We start from the raw sequence: 19331 nt of genomic DNA on the forward strand, positions 1-19331 counted from the left end.
ATCAGGCCCCTAGAACTTAGAACTACTTAAATCTAACTAACCTAAGGACATCACACACATCCATGCCCGAGGCAGGATTCGAACCTGTGACCGTAGCAGTCCCATGGTTCTGGACTGCAGCGCCTAGAACCGCACGGCCACCGCGGCTGGCCTGATTAACTTATTGTGATATATTATCATACCCACTAGAATACTTACATTTGAAGGACTTTATGATGGATGCTACTTCTCTGGGAGACCTGAGCACCATTTCTATTTGAGTGAAGTTATTTTTAAAGACTTGTCTTGGATACACAATTGCACTGCCCACCGAACCTGATGACACCAAGCTGTCTGTAACAGAAATGAAGTACTTGTTTAAGAGGTTTGCAACACTACATGCACTTGTTACTGAAGTCTCATTTATTTTTAGAGCTATCTGTTCCCCTTCCTTTTTGGCCTCACTGGTCTGTCTTCACTATATCCCATACAGTTTTTGGTTTGTTGTTCGATGTAATTATCTTTTTCTCATAATAAGCCTGCTTCGATTTCTGGATTACTTGCTTCAATATTTTGCAGTACTCTTTGTAATACATTACAGTGTTAACATCAGAGTTGTTCCTAGATGGTAGATACAGTCTCCTTTTTGTCCCACATGATATCTTTATTCCTTGTGTAATCGTGGTTTATTGTTTTACTTCTGTGTGATTTGAGTTACCTTTAGAGAACAACAATTTTCAAAAGTGGAGGTAACTTTATTAGTGAATGCTTTGTATTTTCCATTTGAGTCAGAAGTGTTGTAAGCATATATCCAGTTCATGTTTTTGAGCAATATAAAAATTTTTACTTATGTATTATCCTCCTGTACTCAGATTTAATAGATTTTTTTTATCCTGAGAAGTTTCAAAATATAACACAAGATGCTGCATGTCATGATCAGATAGCCCATTTACTATTGGTTTTGTGATATGCCTTTTTTCCCCTTGATTTGTATACAAAGATATTATGAATGGCAATCTTTGAGCATTTACATATCCTAGCTGCAAAGTTCACAGTGGGAACTAAATTGAAAGATAGTGTTACTGAGTGCCATAATTGTTCTCTGACAAGAGCTTTTCAATAAACTTACATTGATATTACCAGTAATCACTATATCCATTTTTTTTACTGTGAGAAGGGACAATAGACCTTTCATAATTCTTAAGAAGAGGTTAAAATTTCCTGAAGGTGATCTGTAAATACCTCTATTATAAAGGACTTATTGTAAAACACTAATTTTGTTGCACAAGCTTCTAAGTGCCACTCTGATCAAAATTTATTAATATCAATATTCTTGAAATCAAAACAGTTTATGACAAACTGGCAACTCCTCCTTTGTCTATGTTTTCTCTACAGAAGTAAGAAGCTAACTTTAATCCTGCAACATTTCACATATCTAGAACAGTGGTCACATAACAGACTGAACAGGTACCTGGACAGTCCCCAACACGACACAAGGCCAAACAAAGTTAGAAGATTAGTTCCCCATACAACTAAACTGTATAGTAATGGTGAAACTGTAAGGGAGTAGAGCTGAAAAACCGTATCCTGAAAAGTAAAAAATATTCAAGAACCAAAAAAGTAATTTAAAAAACTTGATCATTTCCAACAAACCTTTACTGCTGTACGATAGAGGACTTCCTTGAATGTGATTTCTTGTGAATTATACTAAACATATTTTGGGTTGGCATACAAAACTAAACGGTTTCATTAGAAATAAAAATGTTTGATTATGAGCAGCATTACTACTCGAACTTACTCTTACCCTTTTAGCATTATGAATTCATGTTTCATATATTTTCAGTGTGGTGTAAACTACATGAAACAATGTTCTTTTATCATCTGTTTGAGTTGTATCATATGCTGCTGTACAATGGATGACAGAGGTCACTTGAGATACAATGTGATACCACCTTGGAATTACAACAAAGTATCTGTACCTCTCTTACTTTCCTTTTTTCACCATCAGTCAACAGTCCAATTGAGCCTTTTAGTACTGCGAACTGTATAGTCATGTTATCCACCTGTAAATTGCAACAAATGTTTAACATTCCTTCAAATAACAAAATTTGGAAATAGGTTATGAACAAAGACACAGAACATGGAGGGAAACAGTCCACATTGAGCCACAGACTTGTTTAACTTAAACAGTTGTATCAACACAGCGTAGAATATTAAACCTTATCTGGATGAAACAAGAGCAGCAACAGCACATATTTGTGAGGGGTTTCGGAGGTTTTGCTACAACACAACCTGCACTGAGTTAATGCAGTTATCAGCTGTGTAAGCAAAGTCCTGAGGGCAATTGCTTTTGACTGAAACGAAGACTTACATCCAAGCCATGCCTGTTGCTCCAGTTGGGAGATAGGAATAAGCTAATTAGTGCCTGCACCTGGACAGGAGGGAGAAGGGCAGATTATCTGAGCATCTTACAGGTAGTGTAAGAAGGGACATATTTAAGATGGAGTGAGATTACAGAGAGACAGTCGAATCAAATTAGAAATGAAAAGGACCAAAACTTTTCTTTACTGCTTGCTCAATATACAGGATAGGCTACAACCCTGCCTCAATCCCTTCCCATCCACTGCTTCCCTTTGATGTCCCTCTAGTCTTATAACTGCCATCTGGTTTCTGTACAAATTGAAAATAGCCTTTCGCTCCCTGTATTTTACCCCTGCTACCTTTAGAATTTGAAAGAGAGTATTCCAGTCAACATTGTCAAAACATTTTTTCTAAGTCTACAAATGCTAAAAACCTAGGTTTGCCTTTCCTTAATCTTTCTTCTAAGATAAGTTGTAAGGTCAGTATTGCTATACATGTTCCAATATTTCTACGGAATCCAAAGTAATCTTCCCCGGGGTTGGCTTCTTTCAGTTTTTCCATTCGTCTGTAAAGAATTCAAGCGAGTATTTTGCAGCTGTGACTTATTAAACTGATAGTTCGGTAATTTTCACTTTTGTGAACACCTGCTTTCTTTCGGTTTGGAATTATTATATTCTTCTTGAAGTCTGAGGGTATTTCGCCTGTCTCATACATCTTGCTCACCAGATGGTATAGTTTTGTAAGGACTGGCTCTCCAAAGGCTATCAGTAGCTCTAATGGAATGTTTTCTACTCCCGGGGACTTGTTTTGACTCAGGTCTTTCAGTGCTCAGTCAAACTCTTTACACAATATTGTATCACCCATTTCATCTTCATCTACGTCCTCTTCCATTTCCATAATATCGTCCTCCAGTACATTGCCCTTGTATAGACCCTCTAGATACTCCTTCCACCTTTCTGCTTTCCCTTCTTTGCTTAGAATATTGTCCTCAAGTACATCCCCCTTGTATAGACCCGCTATATATTCCTTCCACCTTTCTGATTTCCCTTCTTTGCTTAGAATTGGGATTCCATCTGAGCTCTTGATATTCATACAAGTGGCTCTCTTTTCTCCAAAGGTCTCTTTAATTTTCCTGTAGGCAGTATCTATCGTACCCCTAGTGAGATAAGCCTCTGCATCCTTACATTTGTTCTCTACCCATCCCTGCTTAGCCATTTTGCACTTCCTATCGATCTCATTTTTGAGACGTTTGTATTCCTTTTTACCTGCTTCATTTACTGCATTTTTATATTTTCTCCTTTCATCAATTAAATTCAATATTTCTTCTGTTACCCAAGGATTTCAACTAGTCCTTATCTTTTTACCTACTTGATCCTCTGCTGCCTTCACTACTTCATCCCTCCGAGCTACCCATTCTTCTTCTACTGTATTTATTTCCCTCGTTCCTGTAAATTGTTCCCTTATGCTCTCCCTGAAACTCTGTACAACCTCTGGTTCTTTCAGTTTATCCAGAGCCCATCTCCTTAAATTCCTACCTCTTTGCAGTTTTTTCAGGTTTAATCTACAATTCTTCCATGTATACAACCTTCTTTCATGATTCTTGAACCATGTGTTAGCTATGATTGAGTTATGCTCTGTGCAAAATTCTACCATACGGCCTCCTCTTTCATTTCTTAGCCCCAATCCATATTCACCTACTATGTTTCCTTCCATACCTTTTTCTACACTCGAATTCCAGTCACCAATGACTATTAAATTTTCGTCTCCCTTCACTACCTGAATAATTTCTTTTATCTCATCATATATTTCATCAATTTCTTCATCATCTGCTGAGCTAGTTGGCATATAAACTTGTACTACTGTAGTAGGCATGGGCTTCGTGTCTATCTTGACCACAATAATGCGTTCACTATGCTGTTTGTAGTACCTTACCTGCACTCCTATTTTCCTATTCATTATTAAAGCTACTCCTGCATTACCCCTATTTGATTTTGTATTTATGATCCTGTATTCGCCTGACCAAAAGCCTTGTTCCTCCTGCCACCGAACTTCACTAATTCCCGCTATATCTAACTTTAACCTATCTATTTCCCTTTTTAAATTTTCTAACCTACCTGCCCGGTTAAGGGATCTGACATTCCACGCTCTGATCCGTAGAATGTCAGTTTTCTTTCTCCTCATAATGATGTCCTCATGAGTAGTCCACGCCTGGAGATCCGAATGGGGGACTATTTTATCTCCGGAATATTTAACCAAAAGGATGCCATCATCATTTAATCATACAGTAAAGCTGCATGCCCTCGGGAAAAATTATGGCTGTAGTTTCCCCTTGCTTCAGCTGTCCACAGTGCCAGCACAGCAAGGCCATTTTGGTTAGTGTTACAAGGCCAAATCAATCAATCATCCAGAGTCTTGCCCCTGCAACTACCAAAAATGATGCCGCCCCTCTTCAGGAACCACATGTTTGTCTGGCCTCTCAACAGATAACCCTCTGTTGTGGTTGCACCTATGGTACGGCCATCTGTATCGCTGAGGCCCAAAAACCTCCCCACCAATGGCAAGATCCATGGTTCATGTTTGATTTTATGGCTATTATTTATTTCAGTTTATCTGCTTTCCTTTCCCGAGTTTCCTCAGCTGCCATATGTGGCACAGCTGTTTCTGCCAGAATGATGGATTTCCATTTCCTTACAATGCAAATGAAGGTGGAAAATATACTGCTTAAATTAAACAAACTAAAAAAAATATAGAAATTCCATGTAACTGCAAAAGAATGAAATACTGCGTAACTGGAGCTTCAGTAGTTATGTGAGGCTATTTGTCTGTATGGAGGCTGAGAAGCTGGAAGGCAGCATTGAAGTGCAGGAAGGCTTGCAGAGGTCCAAATAATAATATTATTTTCAGTGTGTGGAAATTTAATTGTGAATGACATTTTAGTTAATTAATTTTCACAAATAATAAAATGTTTACTGATAGAGTGAAATGAGGTCTTTCAAATAATTTATGTCATTCTGGAAATAAACAATTGTTAGCTCACAATATGCAAATTACAGATTTCTCTTAAAAGAACACATGCAATGATTACATTAGCAGAACTCAGTTAAACTGACAGATAATGAATTTTACTGAAACATCACTTAAATAGGAATTTTTGTGCTTTGTGCAAATGTGGTACATCCACAACCAGCAGAATATAAAAAAAAGAAATAAGAAAGTTATTTAAGTAGTAGATTTATACAAAATGCAGTTACTCCAACTTTACAAGTAACAAGTTCATCAACTGTAAAGTAGAAGTACGTATTCTACTGTTCCCACCTTAAAAAAGTGAGTCTACAGTTCTCAAATCCAAAATGGTGCATGCATGTCAATCAGTGTTTCTGAAGCTACTGTTGATTGCTTTAGCACTGCAGATAAATCTAGCTACATTATGAAAACCTACCAAATTTGGGATAGCTTTAACCCAGCACACAGCTGCAAGATCATGAAGGGAACATGGCATTAGAAAAAATGCTGTAAAATAATAATAGAGTACTTGTGTACGTAGTACACAGAGCTACAAAAGCAAACTTATGAGAGTGGCATACAAGGGCAGTCAAATATGAAAAATGTGGAAAAATGTAAGTAAACTACTCATTAATACTGAAGTACTTGCCATAGTTGTTAACACATTTATTCCACTGTAATTGCCTTACAATGGTCAATGCCTTTGTGGAAAAATGTTGCCAGACACACACCTCTTTATCTGAAGCAAAGGGACAGCCATGAATGCCTTTCTTCAGCACTTTAAAAATATGGAAATCACATGGAGAGACATTGGGGCTTTATGGAGAATATGTGTTTCCCAGCAAAACTTCTGCAACATACTCTATACAGTCTTGGCAGGCATTTTACTGGCAGGTTGCTTAAACTATGATGCAGAGTTTTGTCTGGGAAGCTTTCACACAACCTCCATACAGTCCCAATCTCTCCTCATGTGATTTCCATATTTTTGGAGCCCTAAAGAACCATTCTTGGTCATTCGTTTGGTTCACACCAAGAGTTCGTAGTACACCACAAACATTTTTCCATGAAGCGATTGACCATCTTGTCTCACAGGGGCATAAATGTATTCACAGCTATGGTGATTATTTTTGAAATACTAAACAGTTAACTTCCTTTTTTCCATCAGTCTTGTTTTATGGAGTATTCATCTTGTGTACTCTTTCTGAAGTTTTGCATCAGTGTAACCATATATATTACAACAAAAAAAGATGAATGTGACAGGGATCAGATCCCATACAGAGCCAATCACAAAATGTTCTGATTTCATTCATCACTTTCAAATAATTGTTTAATTCTGGTATGTTAACGCAATGCTAAATCTATAGTGGCAGATTCATGATTAGGTTGGGATTTCTTAATTAATACATACTAAGATAGATTTTTGCATGTGAGCAGTGCAAACTTTCCCCTCTGCCTCCAACCCCTCCACCACACAAAAATTCATAAGACCTATTTTGTATATCAGTTTCTTTGAGTGGCAGCGGCAGTGTGCGTAAACACAAACACACATACCTGGCCTCAGCATCTGGCTGCCAAGGCCAGAATGTGAGCAGCAGTGCAAGACGCTAAAAGTCTTCCCTTGGCAGCCAGAGACAGTGGCCGCGTCTGCGAATGTTGTGTTTGTGTGTTGTGTTGTGTGCTGTTTAAATCTAATGAAGACCTGTTTAGCTGAAAGCTGTGTTTGACAGTCTTTTTGTTGTGCCTATCTGCGAATCAGCGACTCCACTTTGTGGTGGGTAGCAACTATCCTTTTCATAAAACTGTCTAACACATATCTTCATGTTTCATTGCTGTGACAAGACGAAGCAATACAGGTACAGTTACTGCCATCACTATTCTAAACCAAACAACTGCTTTGGTTGTTATAACCAGTGCTCGATTTGTGATGGTATGCCATACTGATACCTGTGACAAGCCAAAGTACTGGTACCTCTTCTTTTTTATAAATCAAGCACTGGTCATAACTGTTACTACTTCAACTTGTTTTATTCGAGATCATGTCACATCCAGAAGATCAAACCAAACTGAACTTATCTAGTAGGAACTGTTGTAAATAAGTGTTCATTTTCATAGCCCATTATGTACTCTCACAGACTGATCAATCTGAAGTTACAAGCAGAGGAGAGGTGATGCGTGGAATGAATCAAAGAAAAAGAACTGAACACATGCCATATAAGAAGCTGTGTATCACTGGCCAGATGTGTTACAATTAGCTCATTATACCTTCTTTTAAATATATACACAGTGAATCTTTGATGAGGCTCAAATTGCACTCTGGCACAAATTTTCACATGTCACTAATATACCTAATACAGCTGATGTCTAATAGTTCACAGTAAGCAAACAAATTTTGAATAATTTAATATATTATAACAACATTCCATGCAGAACCAATCACAACACAGATTCATGATTCTGTAATTACTTTCTGTGGGTGGGGACGGGAGCAGGGATTGTGAACAACACATGTATAAGATGGGACAATACAACATATGTAAAAGACATACCGGTAACTCCTTTTGCAATAAACAAATTTATTTTACTGCTGTTGTTTTTAACATGTCATACTAAAAAATCACATTCACTGCAACAGTAACTCCAACACAAGAGATACACGTGTCATCCACGGCAGTAAACATTTTATGACATGGGTTTTTCACAGTGGACTGTAAACCATTTCATTTTCTTAAAGTGTATCTATGATACTACTACAGACAGTGATATAACATTATTAATATATTACCAGACACATTAATTTGACACAGATGGTAAAATAAAAATAATGATCTTGGGTACTGGCTGTTGCCTATCTCTAGTAACCATCCCAGAAAATATAGGGCGTTGGCAGAGAACGTTTGGTTGTGAAATCCTGTAGTCACTCTGTTGGGGTACTGGATTTGCAATGTGTTTCTGAAAATATATCAGAGATATATTGAATGAATTATTGCATATTTTAAGATAAACCTGGCAGTAACGGAAAGAACAAACGTGAGTAGAATAACATCATTAGATGTCAAATTAGAATAACAGCAATACATGTCAAATTAGAAAAGAATTATGTATGTACTGATCAGCAATATCAATTTTGTATGTAGAATACACCACTCTGTGGCCAATTAGGTGCAAATCATTTTCAAAAAACTCCTACATTTAACTACATATTAAGTTGTTAAATGGTGGCACATTTAGTCTGCTAATCTGATCATGTATTGCATTCACACTGCAACTGGACAGCTGAAGATAGTCATGCTATGGATTTACCGACACTCATTATATAGGTACATGTTCTAATATCACCTTCACATTATATACATTTACTAACATTTCTTGACATAAATAAACCATCACAATTTCAAAAGAATAGAAATTTATTCTACTCATTCATCATCCGACCAAGAAGGTGAAAAAGAATAGAAATTTCTTCTACTCTACCACCAAGGAAGTGAACCTACAGGGAGTAAGTGAAGGTAAACATTAACAAAAGACAACCAAACATTGTTTAAGCTGTACACTATATTAACAAGAAAATATCACAATACTGCTTAATGCTAGTTCTTTTTATGCCAGTTAAATGTGTTCTAGTGAATTAGAAAGAAAGCTGCTGCTACTTCAGTCACATTAGTTACCTTCAGGATGCCTTATAAGAAACATGATATTTAGTTCATTAATCAAGTATTTTTTAGAAAAAACAGTAACCTACATATGTAATTACATAGGACAGTTTACAGCACACTACCTGCCATCCACCTAAAGTAGGAATGAAATCCTTGCACTAAGATAAGCAATGGAAGGAGTCACTACTGACGTATTTTTTAAATTTTCCTTTGAATTTCCTGAGATAACTAATTTCTTGTTGTATGTTAGATGGGAGCTTCTCAAATATCTTCATACCATAATACATAAGTTTGTTAAATCTTAGTTAAGGACGCAAAGTTTACACAAAAGTTATATTTCTGTCTTGTATTGATAGTGCAGATCAAATTTCAGCATGAAATGATTTTTTCACAACCACACTACGCCTTGATTAAAGTAACTGTGATTGTGGGAGTGACTAAGAGTCAGCCAACTGCTGTTCTTTCTTGACACCTATGTGCCCACTATAATGACTGATTTTTAGGCACCACACAGCAATCTCAGCTGCAGTACGATGCACAGGAAGGCGAGAGCCAACTGTTGCTCTATCCACAATCCCCACTGATGTACTTCCCACTGCTGCTGACAATGACAACAATAAATCTGAATGTATGTTTTGCTCTATTTGCATTGCATGCGCAGCTCTTGCTAATTCCGTGTGGAATGATGTAAATAATGAATGACCCTTCACCACCATAGCTGTCTGCCAGCCATGAGGTTATTTTAATCAAAACTTAGAAGAAAACATAACAATTGTTTATCACTAAGTCTGCCAAAGGTTCACAAAAGCGTTCAACAACAACCACAAAAGTTTTCTAATATAATTCACTAACATAATCTGAGAGGGGACGACAGAAGCGTCCGATCCCACGCGTCGGCTTTGACCCGTGACGTACGGGTGTTGTCGTGTGACGTCATGACGGCGCGGAGTTTGCCTTGTGAGTGTGACGTGTTTGTAGATTTCGTCGTGTTGTGGTTTGTTGTGCTCTCTTGTGGTGTGTTCAGGGTTTTCGTTTGTGTGCTGTAATGGGCGCAGTTTGCTTTTGCTCATTATCCAGAATTGTTCGAGTGTCGGCTGTGTTTGTAGTGGAATTCGTTTCATTGAGTTAACGATTTTGTGTTAAGCTTAATATAGTGTTGTTTATTGTAGATAGTGTGGTAATTTTAGTAAAATTAATCAGTTGTTGTTTTTTGTTCAGTAATGGATATGACGGATGCCACTACAACGGTAGTAAGTTGCTTACAACACAGCTATGAAACTAAATCTGCCGTTTATAACGTTCATGAGTACAACACTTCACGTGCAGCTTAAGTACATACGTCACAGTCTAAACAGATCCTATACATTTATATGCTATGGGAAAATACGATATTCTCCAGCCTGCCTGTTTGTACGGGTTTGAAAATAACAATAAAGAAAAAAAAAAAAAAAAAAAAAAAAAAAAAAAAAACGATATTCTAGCCACAATCATATTAACCGATCAGCCTGTTTGCATCCCAGAATCCGAATGTACATTACATTTCCTGTTTTCTCTCTAACAATTTTGTGTTCCGCTTTTCGTCCCTTAGAACTCACAAAGCCCATTACCAAATAGGATCTACTTGCCTGGATTTCCAAAGCTGTGCGCCGTCGACGAAAGAAAAGCTTACTGTAATTTAAATACTGGAGCGAGGGAAGGCGATAGTACCCTTGGAATTTCATACAAAAAACTAATCTATCATGCAACCATTAAATCGATGAAATTTACGGACTGGGCAGACAAGGAAGATAAACACGAAAATAAAAGAAAGGTGGTTGCTTTACTGTAAACTCGATATAGGTTTAAAACTAAGTTTCCGACTTCTTCGAAAGTCGAAGTTTGGAAATACTACCAGTCTACCCGATTTGACCCTTAGCTTGAGGAGTTACTTGTTGGGAATTACTGGGAGAGACAGGGATATATACAAATACGTCAGCCCCATAACGCACTAGCATACCATATTGCAGTTGATAAGACAAATGATGCAAGAAGAAGATATATTTCACGTATAGTAAGCACTGAAGAATTACCGATACTCAATTTGGGCTTCATATACAGGAACGGAATATACAATCCGTACCTGACAAAAATCGTTGGTCAATAAAGATGAGTACAACTCGTTACATCAGAAAGTTGCTATATCTAAAGAATACCTTACCAAGAAATTTTGTGGGTATGAAATATATTCTTGACAGACAAACCAAGAGCGAGGGTGGTTATTGTTGTTTTGTTAGCAGTGTAGAAATAAATACTTGATATAACTACGGAATTGTTTCTCACTCTCAATATTTTCGTGCTGAACTTGTAAATTAAATAAGCAGTGCTTGAATACTTCAGTGTTACCATCTCCCTGTCCTCCTCACCGTTTCAGACGGCCGTCGCCCCCGCCCCGACCCTCGTCATGACCCTCCCCCTAAGTACATCCATGACTATTCCCGTGCCAACTGGAATGCCTACCGGGATACCCTCTCCACTCAGGTCGGTAGCCACCCTCTCGCCTACCGCCGTCCCGATGATGTCACCCATGCCGCCTCCTTTCTCCAGCAGACCTTGTCTGAGGCCGTGGAGGCCCACGTCCCTACTGTTGCCATCCACCCCCACCGTCCTACCCTACCACCACAGGCCGTCCTCCTCCTCCGTGAATCCCGTCGTCTCTACCGTGCCTTCCTCCGCACGCGTGACCCGGACACACTACGACGCCACCGGCAACTACAGCGACACATTCGAAATTTGCTCGCAGCCAAGAAACGCCGGGACTGGCGACAGACATGCACCCATTTAACTGCTACCCTCCCTATAAACTCGTCCAAGTTCTGGACCGCTTTCCGTCGCCTTACCGGAACTAAACCCTCCCCCTACTATCCTCTTCTCCACGATGATCACCCCTTCCCTGACGCCCTTAGTAAGGCCAATCACTTTGCCTCCTACCTGTCCGATGTGTTTTCCATCCCTGATGATCCCCAGTTCGATTACTCCCTCTTCCCAGATATCCGCGATCGAACTGACACCTCTATCCCTCCCCTCGCTCCTGGTTTCCAGTACTTGGACAACATTCCACACACAGACCTTAATGCCCCCATCACCACACAGGATCTCATCAATACACTCCGCACCAAACGTAACACCGCTCCTGGTCACGATCGTGTCACCTACCGTCACCTTCGTGAAGCTCCTGTCTCTTTTCTCTCCACCCTGGCCAGGCTCTACAATGTAGTCCTGTCCACCGGTTACTACCCCGACCTGTGGAAAACCTCCCGTATCCTCATGTTCCTCAAACCTGGCAAACCGCCGTCCGCCGTCTCCTCCTACCGTCCCATCAGCCTTACCTCGGTCTTCAGCAAGGTCCTGGAATCTATCCTCACCCGCCGCATCCACCAGCATCTCCGCCAGCACCGCCTCCTCCCCGTTACCCAGTGTGGCTTTCGGCCGTCCTTCTCTTCCGACGATCTTCTCCTTCACCTCACTCATCTCCTTTCCGAACAGCTCAATTCCCGTCGCTCCGCAATCTTCCTCTCTCTTGACCTCGAACGCGCATATGACCGCGTCTGGCATTCCGGTCTCCTCTTCAAGCTCCAAACCTTCGCCCTTCCCATTAACTACGTTCGTCTGATCGGTTCCTTTCTCTCCCGCCGTCCTTCCTATGTCACCATCCATAACACCGATTCCTACACCTTTTTCCCCTCCGCCGGTGTGCCCCAAGGCTCCGTCCTCTCCCCCCTTCTGTACTTGTTGTACACGGCGGACATGCCGCCGCCGTCACCCCCCGTCCACCTTCTCCAGTTTGCCGATGACACCGCCTTCCTTGCCCTTGCCCCCACCCTGCGACGCTCCCAACACCTTCTCCAATCCCATCTTGACCGGTTCACCGCTTGGTGCAACCAGTGGTTGCTCAAGGTCAATCCTTCCAAAACCCAGGCGATCATTGTAGGCAAAACCACTCCCTCCTTCCGCCTCCTTGATTTCTATCTCACCGTTTATGGCCGTCCCATCGCTCTCACCCCCACCCTTAAGTACCTTGGCGTCACCCTCGACCGTCGCCTCTCCTGGACTCCCCATCTCCAGACAATCCAAGCCAAGGCACGTTCCCGACTCCGTCTCCTCAAGCTCCTTTCCGGCCGAACGTGGGGTCTGGACCCCTCCACCATCCTCCACACCTATAAGTCCCTCATCCGCCCTATCCTCTGTTACGCCCATCCCGCCTGGATCTCCGCCCCCCCTTCCTTTTATAAATCCCTCCAAATCCTTGAACGCCATGCTCTCCGCCTTGCCTATCGCATCCGTCTCCCTTCCCCCACGCGGATCCTGTATGACCTTCTCCCCTTCCCCCACCTCCTCCTCTTCCTCGAAAGGATACGAATCCTATACACCTCCCGAAAACTCGATCCTCCTCACCCGCTCGTCTCCCCGATCCTCTCCCACCCCCGCCCGCTGCCACGCCTGTACTCCCACGTCCCACCCGGTCTCCATCTCTCCACCCTCCTTACCCTCTCCCAAGGTGGCTTCCGCCAGCTCCCCCTCCCTGATGATGCCCTCCTCCCCTCCATCTACCCCTCCTACCAACTTTGATCCTCCCACCCTCCTCCTGTGCTTGCTCCTCGGGGCACCCTCCCTCCCTTCTCTCCCTTTTCCCTCCCTCCTCCTTTTCTCGTCCCTCGTCCCCCGGGCCCCCCCCTCCCCTGTCCCTATCCTCCTGTCCCCGTCTCCTAAGCCATGGCATCCTCTTTTCCTCCCCTCTCCCCCTCCTCATCCCTGTTGCCCTCTTGGCAGGTCCCCGGACTCGCACACGCTCAGTGGACATTCGCGCGCCGGAGATCACCGCCATCAGTGTATCGTGTGTGCCGTCATGTTTAGTGTTCAGTGTTTACCGTCACACTCCATCGTTCACCAGTGCCATCGTCTCCTTCAGTGTTTGTGCGTCGTCTCAACAGTTTGCAGTGTGGCTTATCGTCGAGTGTGAACGGCTCCGTGTTTGTTTCTCTGTGTCTCCTGTTTTATTGCCCACCATTTTGTAACTTTTATGTTTTTCTCCTGTTTTTGCTGATTGTACCTTCTCTGGCTGAAGAGCAGCGTAGTATGCTGCTGACAGCCTGCCTGCTGTACAGGCTTTAAAATAACAATAAAGTAAAAAAAAAAAATACTTCAGTGTTGCTGGGCGCTGCCAACAGATGTCACTGCGAGGCGCCACCTCAGAAAATATGGCTATCATTTTAGCTCCGTCTGCAATTCGTGACTGGCCGAAAACGAGTCGCATTGTAGCAACTACACCTAAAAACAAAGCTTACGCACACAATTCTGTGGGGGCTGTGACGTTAGCGTTCTGCAGTTGAGCAGTGCTATCTGTGGTAGAAGCGGTGTTTCATGTTTGGAAGCGTGGTCACTGCATTCAGCATTGGTTTGTTTTCGTAGCAATGACTGAAAGCATGGCTTTGTTTTTGTAACATTTGTGGCGGAAATCTTGTTCTCACTGTCATATGCGATTCGGATTGTTATTGAGCATCTGCTCAAAATGCCATGCAAGTGCTGTATGCCCTATTGTAGGGGAAACTACGACAACGGTTTAAAAGTTAGCGTCTTTTCATTCCCGTCTGATGAAGCATTAAGATTGAAACGGATCGCTGCAGTTCGTAGGAATGACTGGGAACCCAGTAAACAGTTCGTTGTAAGTATCTGTAATTTAAATTTATTTCTATATTGTTACCCTTTTTAATACTGTTATGTCACAAAACTGAATATTCAAATCAATAGCCTATCTATAACGAAGCATAATACTTTTAAGCTCACTTTATGCAGTCCTCAGTTAGATTTCACTTGTCAGTTTACATTCTGCCTTACGTTAACAGTGAAATATATGCTTCTTTTCTGATATGTGAACTGCATTTCACTGCAGACGTCATTGAGAAAATTACCAGTGCTTACGACCCAAAACTGGCAAACTCTTTACAGTTTACAGCACCTTTGGACAGTCCACGTTTAAAGAAACGTTCGTGAAAATTTATCGTAAAGGGTACTTGTAATCAGTTTACAGATTAAAGTACAGGTTCCTTAATTTTCTTACAATATTGTTAAATATCTAAGATCATTAAACATTGTTATACGAATCTCATGTTTATCTCTCTCTATTTGCAGATGCTGTACCATCAAAGTTGCCAGGAAGACCTACGTATTTATCTTCAAAACAAGCACTAGCTCGAGAACATCCAGAGGGTCGCGAACGTTTGGGGAACCAAGCACTTGAGAAAGTCATTGAGCAGAGTGTGGGATCACACAAAAAATGATGGAGAAGAGTTCATTTGCTAGTTTAGAAGATTTTAAATCAAAATTATCTGATTGTGAAAAGCACAGTGACTGGGTCACAGGTGTTAAAGGATGCTCCTTATCTAAGTGTTGTGTGTCATGTCGTTATAAATAGTGATTTAGTGTTAAGTGCATTTGGGAAGGAAGCTGAGCTAAATTGTGCTGGTAAGATTAAATTATCAAACCAAGTAAGTGATACTGGTACAGTTAGCAATATTTTGAAAGAGTTGTATGTGATGTTTCATATAAATGAGGCTCCATTTGAGGCAAGTTTGCCTTGCATTGGAGACATTTTGGAAAACTTGTAAGAAAAATTACCAGAAAGTGAGCATAAAATTAAATTTTTGAAGGAACAAGTTTCATTTCCAGGATTTAATAGTCCAACAGAGATTAGGTAGGGAGTGTTTCAATGATTTTATGGTCATTAGCTTATTCTATCAGGCCACATGCATATAGGTTTTTGACGAGTGCTCGTAAATTTTCCATTCCAAGTCCCAGTACTTTGTCAAAACTTTGCAGTAAACTTCCAAGTAACCCAATCATTGAGCTTCAGAGTGAGCAGTTTCTCAGTTACATACCACAAAAAGTTGGTGCTTTATCTGTGAATGATAAAACTGTCCTGTTGATGGATGAGATTTATTTAAAGTCACAACTTGACTATAAAGGTGGCAATGTTGTAGGTGGTGCTTTTAACACAGATTTGGTTTTGTGTGCAACTAGTACTTATGTTTTTATGATCCAGAGTATGGATTCAGTGTACAAAGATGTGGTGCATATTCTCCCAGTTCACACAATTCAATTAAACTAGAAGCAGTGGGATTTCAGGTAATAGTAGTAGCTGACAATAATGCTATTAATAAGAAAGCTATTTCATACTTTTCTTCCCCCCCCCCTCCCTCCTAGTGTACAGATAAAATAGGTTCATCCTGAGCAGACTTCTGCAGACCGCCCAATTTACTATTTTGTAGATACTGTACACATTTTAAAATGTAAACGGAACAACTGGGGTAACGAAAAGGACCAAATTTTGTGCTTTCCTTCTTTTAGTGATAGCTTGAAGGGAGGTCTTGCTTCTGTTACAGCACTGAAGGAACTACATTTACTAGAAAAAGGTGAACTATTGCAGTATGGCAGCACTTTAACACTTAAGTCACCATATCCAAATTCTTTTGAATGGCAAAATGTGAAATTAGCATTGCGTATTTTTAATAACACGACAGTTTTTGCAATGCAACAACTAGGTGCAAGAAAGAATTTGAAAACTGGGAGAGTATTGCCACATTTGTAAAAATAATAAGTCAGTGGTTTGATATTAAATGTTGAAACGCTGCTGAAGGGTAAAAGGCTAAGAAATGTTCACCAAGAACAGATTACTCTCAATTCAAAACATATTCATGACTTTTTGAGAAACTTTCTCTCGTGGTTGTGTTCATGGGAAGATTGCAATGGAGGAAAGAAATTGACCAGAGAAACACACTTTGCTCTCAAACATACTACTGCAGCCTTTATTGATTTTAGTGAATACTGGCTGTGTGAGAAGAAGCGAACATATTTGCTCTTTGGGAAAATACAGACAGACAGTTTGAAGGACAGGTTTGGGAAATACCGCCAACTTAATGGGGGAAGTTACCATGTATCGCTAAGGCAGGTATTTGGAACAAGGAAAATTAAGGGAACAGAGTATGTTTCCTCTTGTATTAAAGTCCAAAGTGTTTGGTGATGTTGTAAGACCTAATTATGTTGATGCTGCTTGTTGTAGCATCCCAGGCTTTCAAGATATCGACAACCCAGAGCTGTTAAATGTAGTAGTTGATGATAGTGATGTTGATGAAATAGACGAAAACACTTGGCCATTACTCCATTATATTGCTCACACCAAGTGCATCTAAAATAAATTGTCCATATTGTGAAGGGTTTGTAACATCTGAAGAAACAAGACAAGCAGATGATTTGATAATGGCAAATGACAGGGGAGGTTTAACATACCCTAGCAGTGATGTAGTCACATGTGTTTCCTATGTATACTTAACACTATAAAAAATTCTTAAAGAAAAGGAAAAATTTGTTCCTGCAACAAGTAAATCAAAGAAATGTGCTTGTGAAAGAAGCAGCCATTAATGTGCCAAAAGACTTACTTCTTGGTTTCCATTGTTTAAAAGGTCACTCTCTTGAATCTATCATACATTGTATATTGACTTGCAGTGCAAATATTTTACTAAACAACTTTGTAAAACGAAAAAATGATGTGTGTGTGACAAAAGATGTAAGTATTTATAAAAGAATGAAAAAGTCTTGACAGCTGACTCCTTGTCACAAAAAATTGTGAAATAAATGTTTTCTGGAAATTTACTTATTAAAGTGAAGCTTGTTAAGTATCACATGCCCCTTTTTCATAAGTTACTAAATGAAAAAACTTTTAATAAATGATTTACATTATTTGCGGTGAATTTTTAAGGTCCTAGTGTAATGTTACTAACAATCAAGGAAAATCATTATTACTTATGTAGTCTAAACTATCATGTGGAAGGTTACCTAATTATAAAATCGAATATGCAGCAAGGCAATGCTGTAAGTGCTTAAAATTTTACGTACATCGCATAAAAAGTAGGTAGTGGTGACTGAAAAAATAGGATAAATGATTTATATTATTTGTAGGCGAATTTTGAAGGACCTAGTGTTTTTTTTTTTTTTTTTTTTTTTTTTTTTAATTGGAGGAAAATCATTATTCCTTAGGTAGTCGAAATATTGCGTTGGTTACCTAATTGTAAGATCTAATCAGCAGCAAGGTGACGCTATAAGTGCTTAAAATTCTAAGAAGTAGGTAGTGGTGACTATATGAACTGCCTTTCAAGATACAGGATCCAATATTTATATAAATCTTTTTCACTCAATCGTGTTACGCCACAGTTCATCATTTACAATCTAGGTGATACAGTATGCACTACTCTCTTAGTTGAAGGTTTCATTGTTTTCGTTACTTCTATCATTAGTCAAATAGCGAATGTGCATTCCCTTCCGCTACTTCAGTGCTAGTTTCTGAACTCAGTCGCAGATCTGTGATGTCACAGCAGGCGTAGCGAGGCTTTGTTCCTTGGTGGTGTTGATAGGAGAACTACGATTAGGTTTGTTGAAACAGTCGCCGGTGGGCCCTCACGCATGGTTGTTGCAAACAGAAAACGTAACGTCGCAATGTTTTTTAAATTTTGCCTCTGTACTTTCTGTATGCCTTCATTAGCGTCATCAATCCCATATTTTCTCTAACTTCTGCAACTTTTCCGCCACTTCACCGTTTTTAACAAAGTCACCGTTTTATTGCCTTTTTATATCGTTTGTTATCTTCCCATAATGTGTTTTTTTTTTTCTCTTTTCTTATTTGGGCTTTACGCGTCTATCGCCAGGGGGGATTGAATTCAGTAAGGGAATAAAATTAACATCTCGAGGGTTGGATCCCCTCACTTCCAAATCGGAGGATTATTCCACCCGGGCTACTCTCAAGGTGCCTTTGCCATCTGCCTGCCGGCTGCAGCCGCCGCCGGCGCCCCCCCCCCCCCCCCGTCCTCGTCACAGCCAGCCTCCATATTTGTCTATTTTCCCATTTGAGTGACTCCTATTGCCAGTGGACAACGAATTTCATCATGGACACACCCACTAGCACCATCATTTACACTTCTACTTGCCCTGCATTCACCATTACCTCGTGGAGTTCCTCCCACGACCTTAAACAATGTCCTAACCTTGGTCTCCTCCTTCCTGCAACACCTGCTACGAATTCCACCCCACCCACTCCTCCAAATGCAAAGCCAAACCCCCTCTCACCAATCCTGAGCTCACTGTCCCCATTCACCACATTGACCAGCCCATCCATCCCATCAATTTCCTCCACCCTCCCCCTACAGCTGAAGACATCTGGTTCCTGACCATTGTTCTGCAGAATATCCACCCACTGCAACATCCCCATACAATCCAGCAGATCTCCCTTGCTGCTGCTCAGTCTTCCATTTC

General features: G+C 40.4%; 1 protein-coding gene across 1 annotated transcript in view; it reads left to right on the top strand.

Moving 5' to 3' along the window:
* The first annotated feature begins 17892 nt into the window (after positions 1-17892).
* LOC124719779 (nuclear polyadenylated RNA-binding protein NAB2-like) overlaps positions 17893-19331 on the top strand; it is a 120353-nt gene continuing 118914 nt past the window's right edge. Inside the window, exon 1 of the mRNA XM_047244977.1 lies at positions 17893-17897. Within this exon, the coding sequence (XP_047100933.1) occupies positions 17893-17897 (5 nt within the window). The remainder of the gene's footprint in view (positions 17898-19331) is intronic.

Source organism: Schistocerca piceifrons, chromosome 11 (genome assembly GCF_021461385.2).
Source record: "Schistocerca piceifrons isolate TAMUIC-IGC-003096 chromosome 11, iqSchPice1.1, whole genome shotgun sequence".
Lineage (NCBI taxonomy): Eukaryota > Metazoa > Arthropoda > Insecta > Orthoptera > Acrididae > Schistocerca > Schistocerca piceifrons.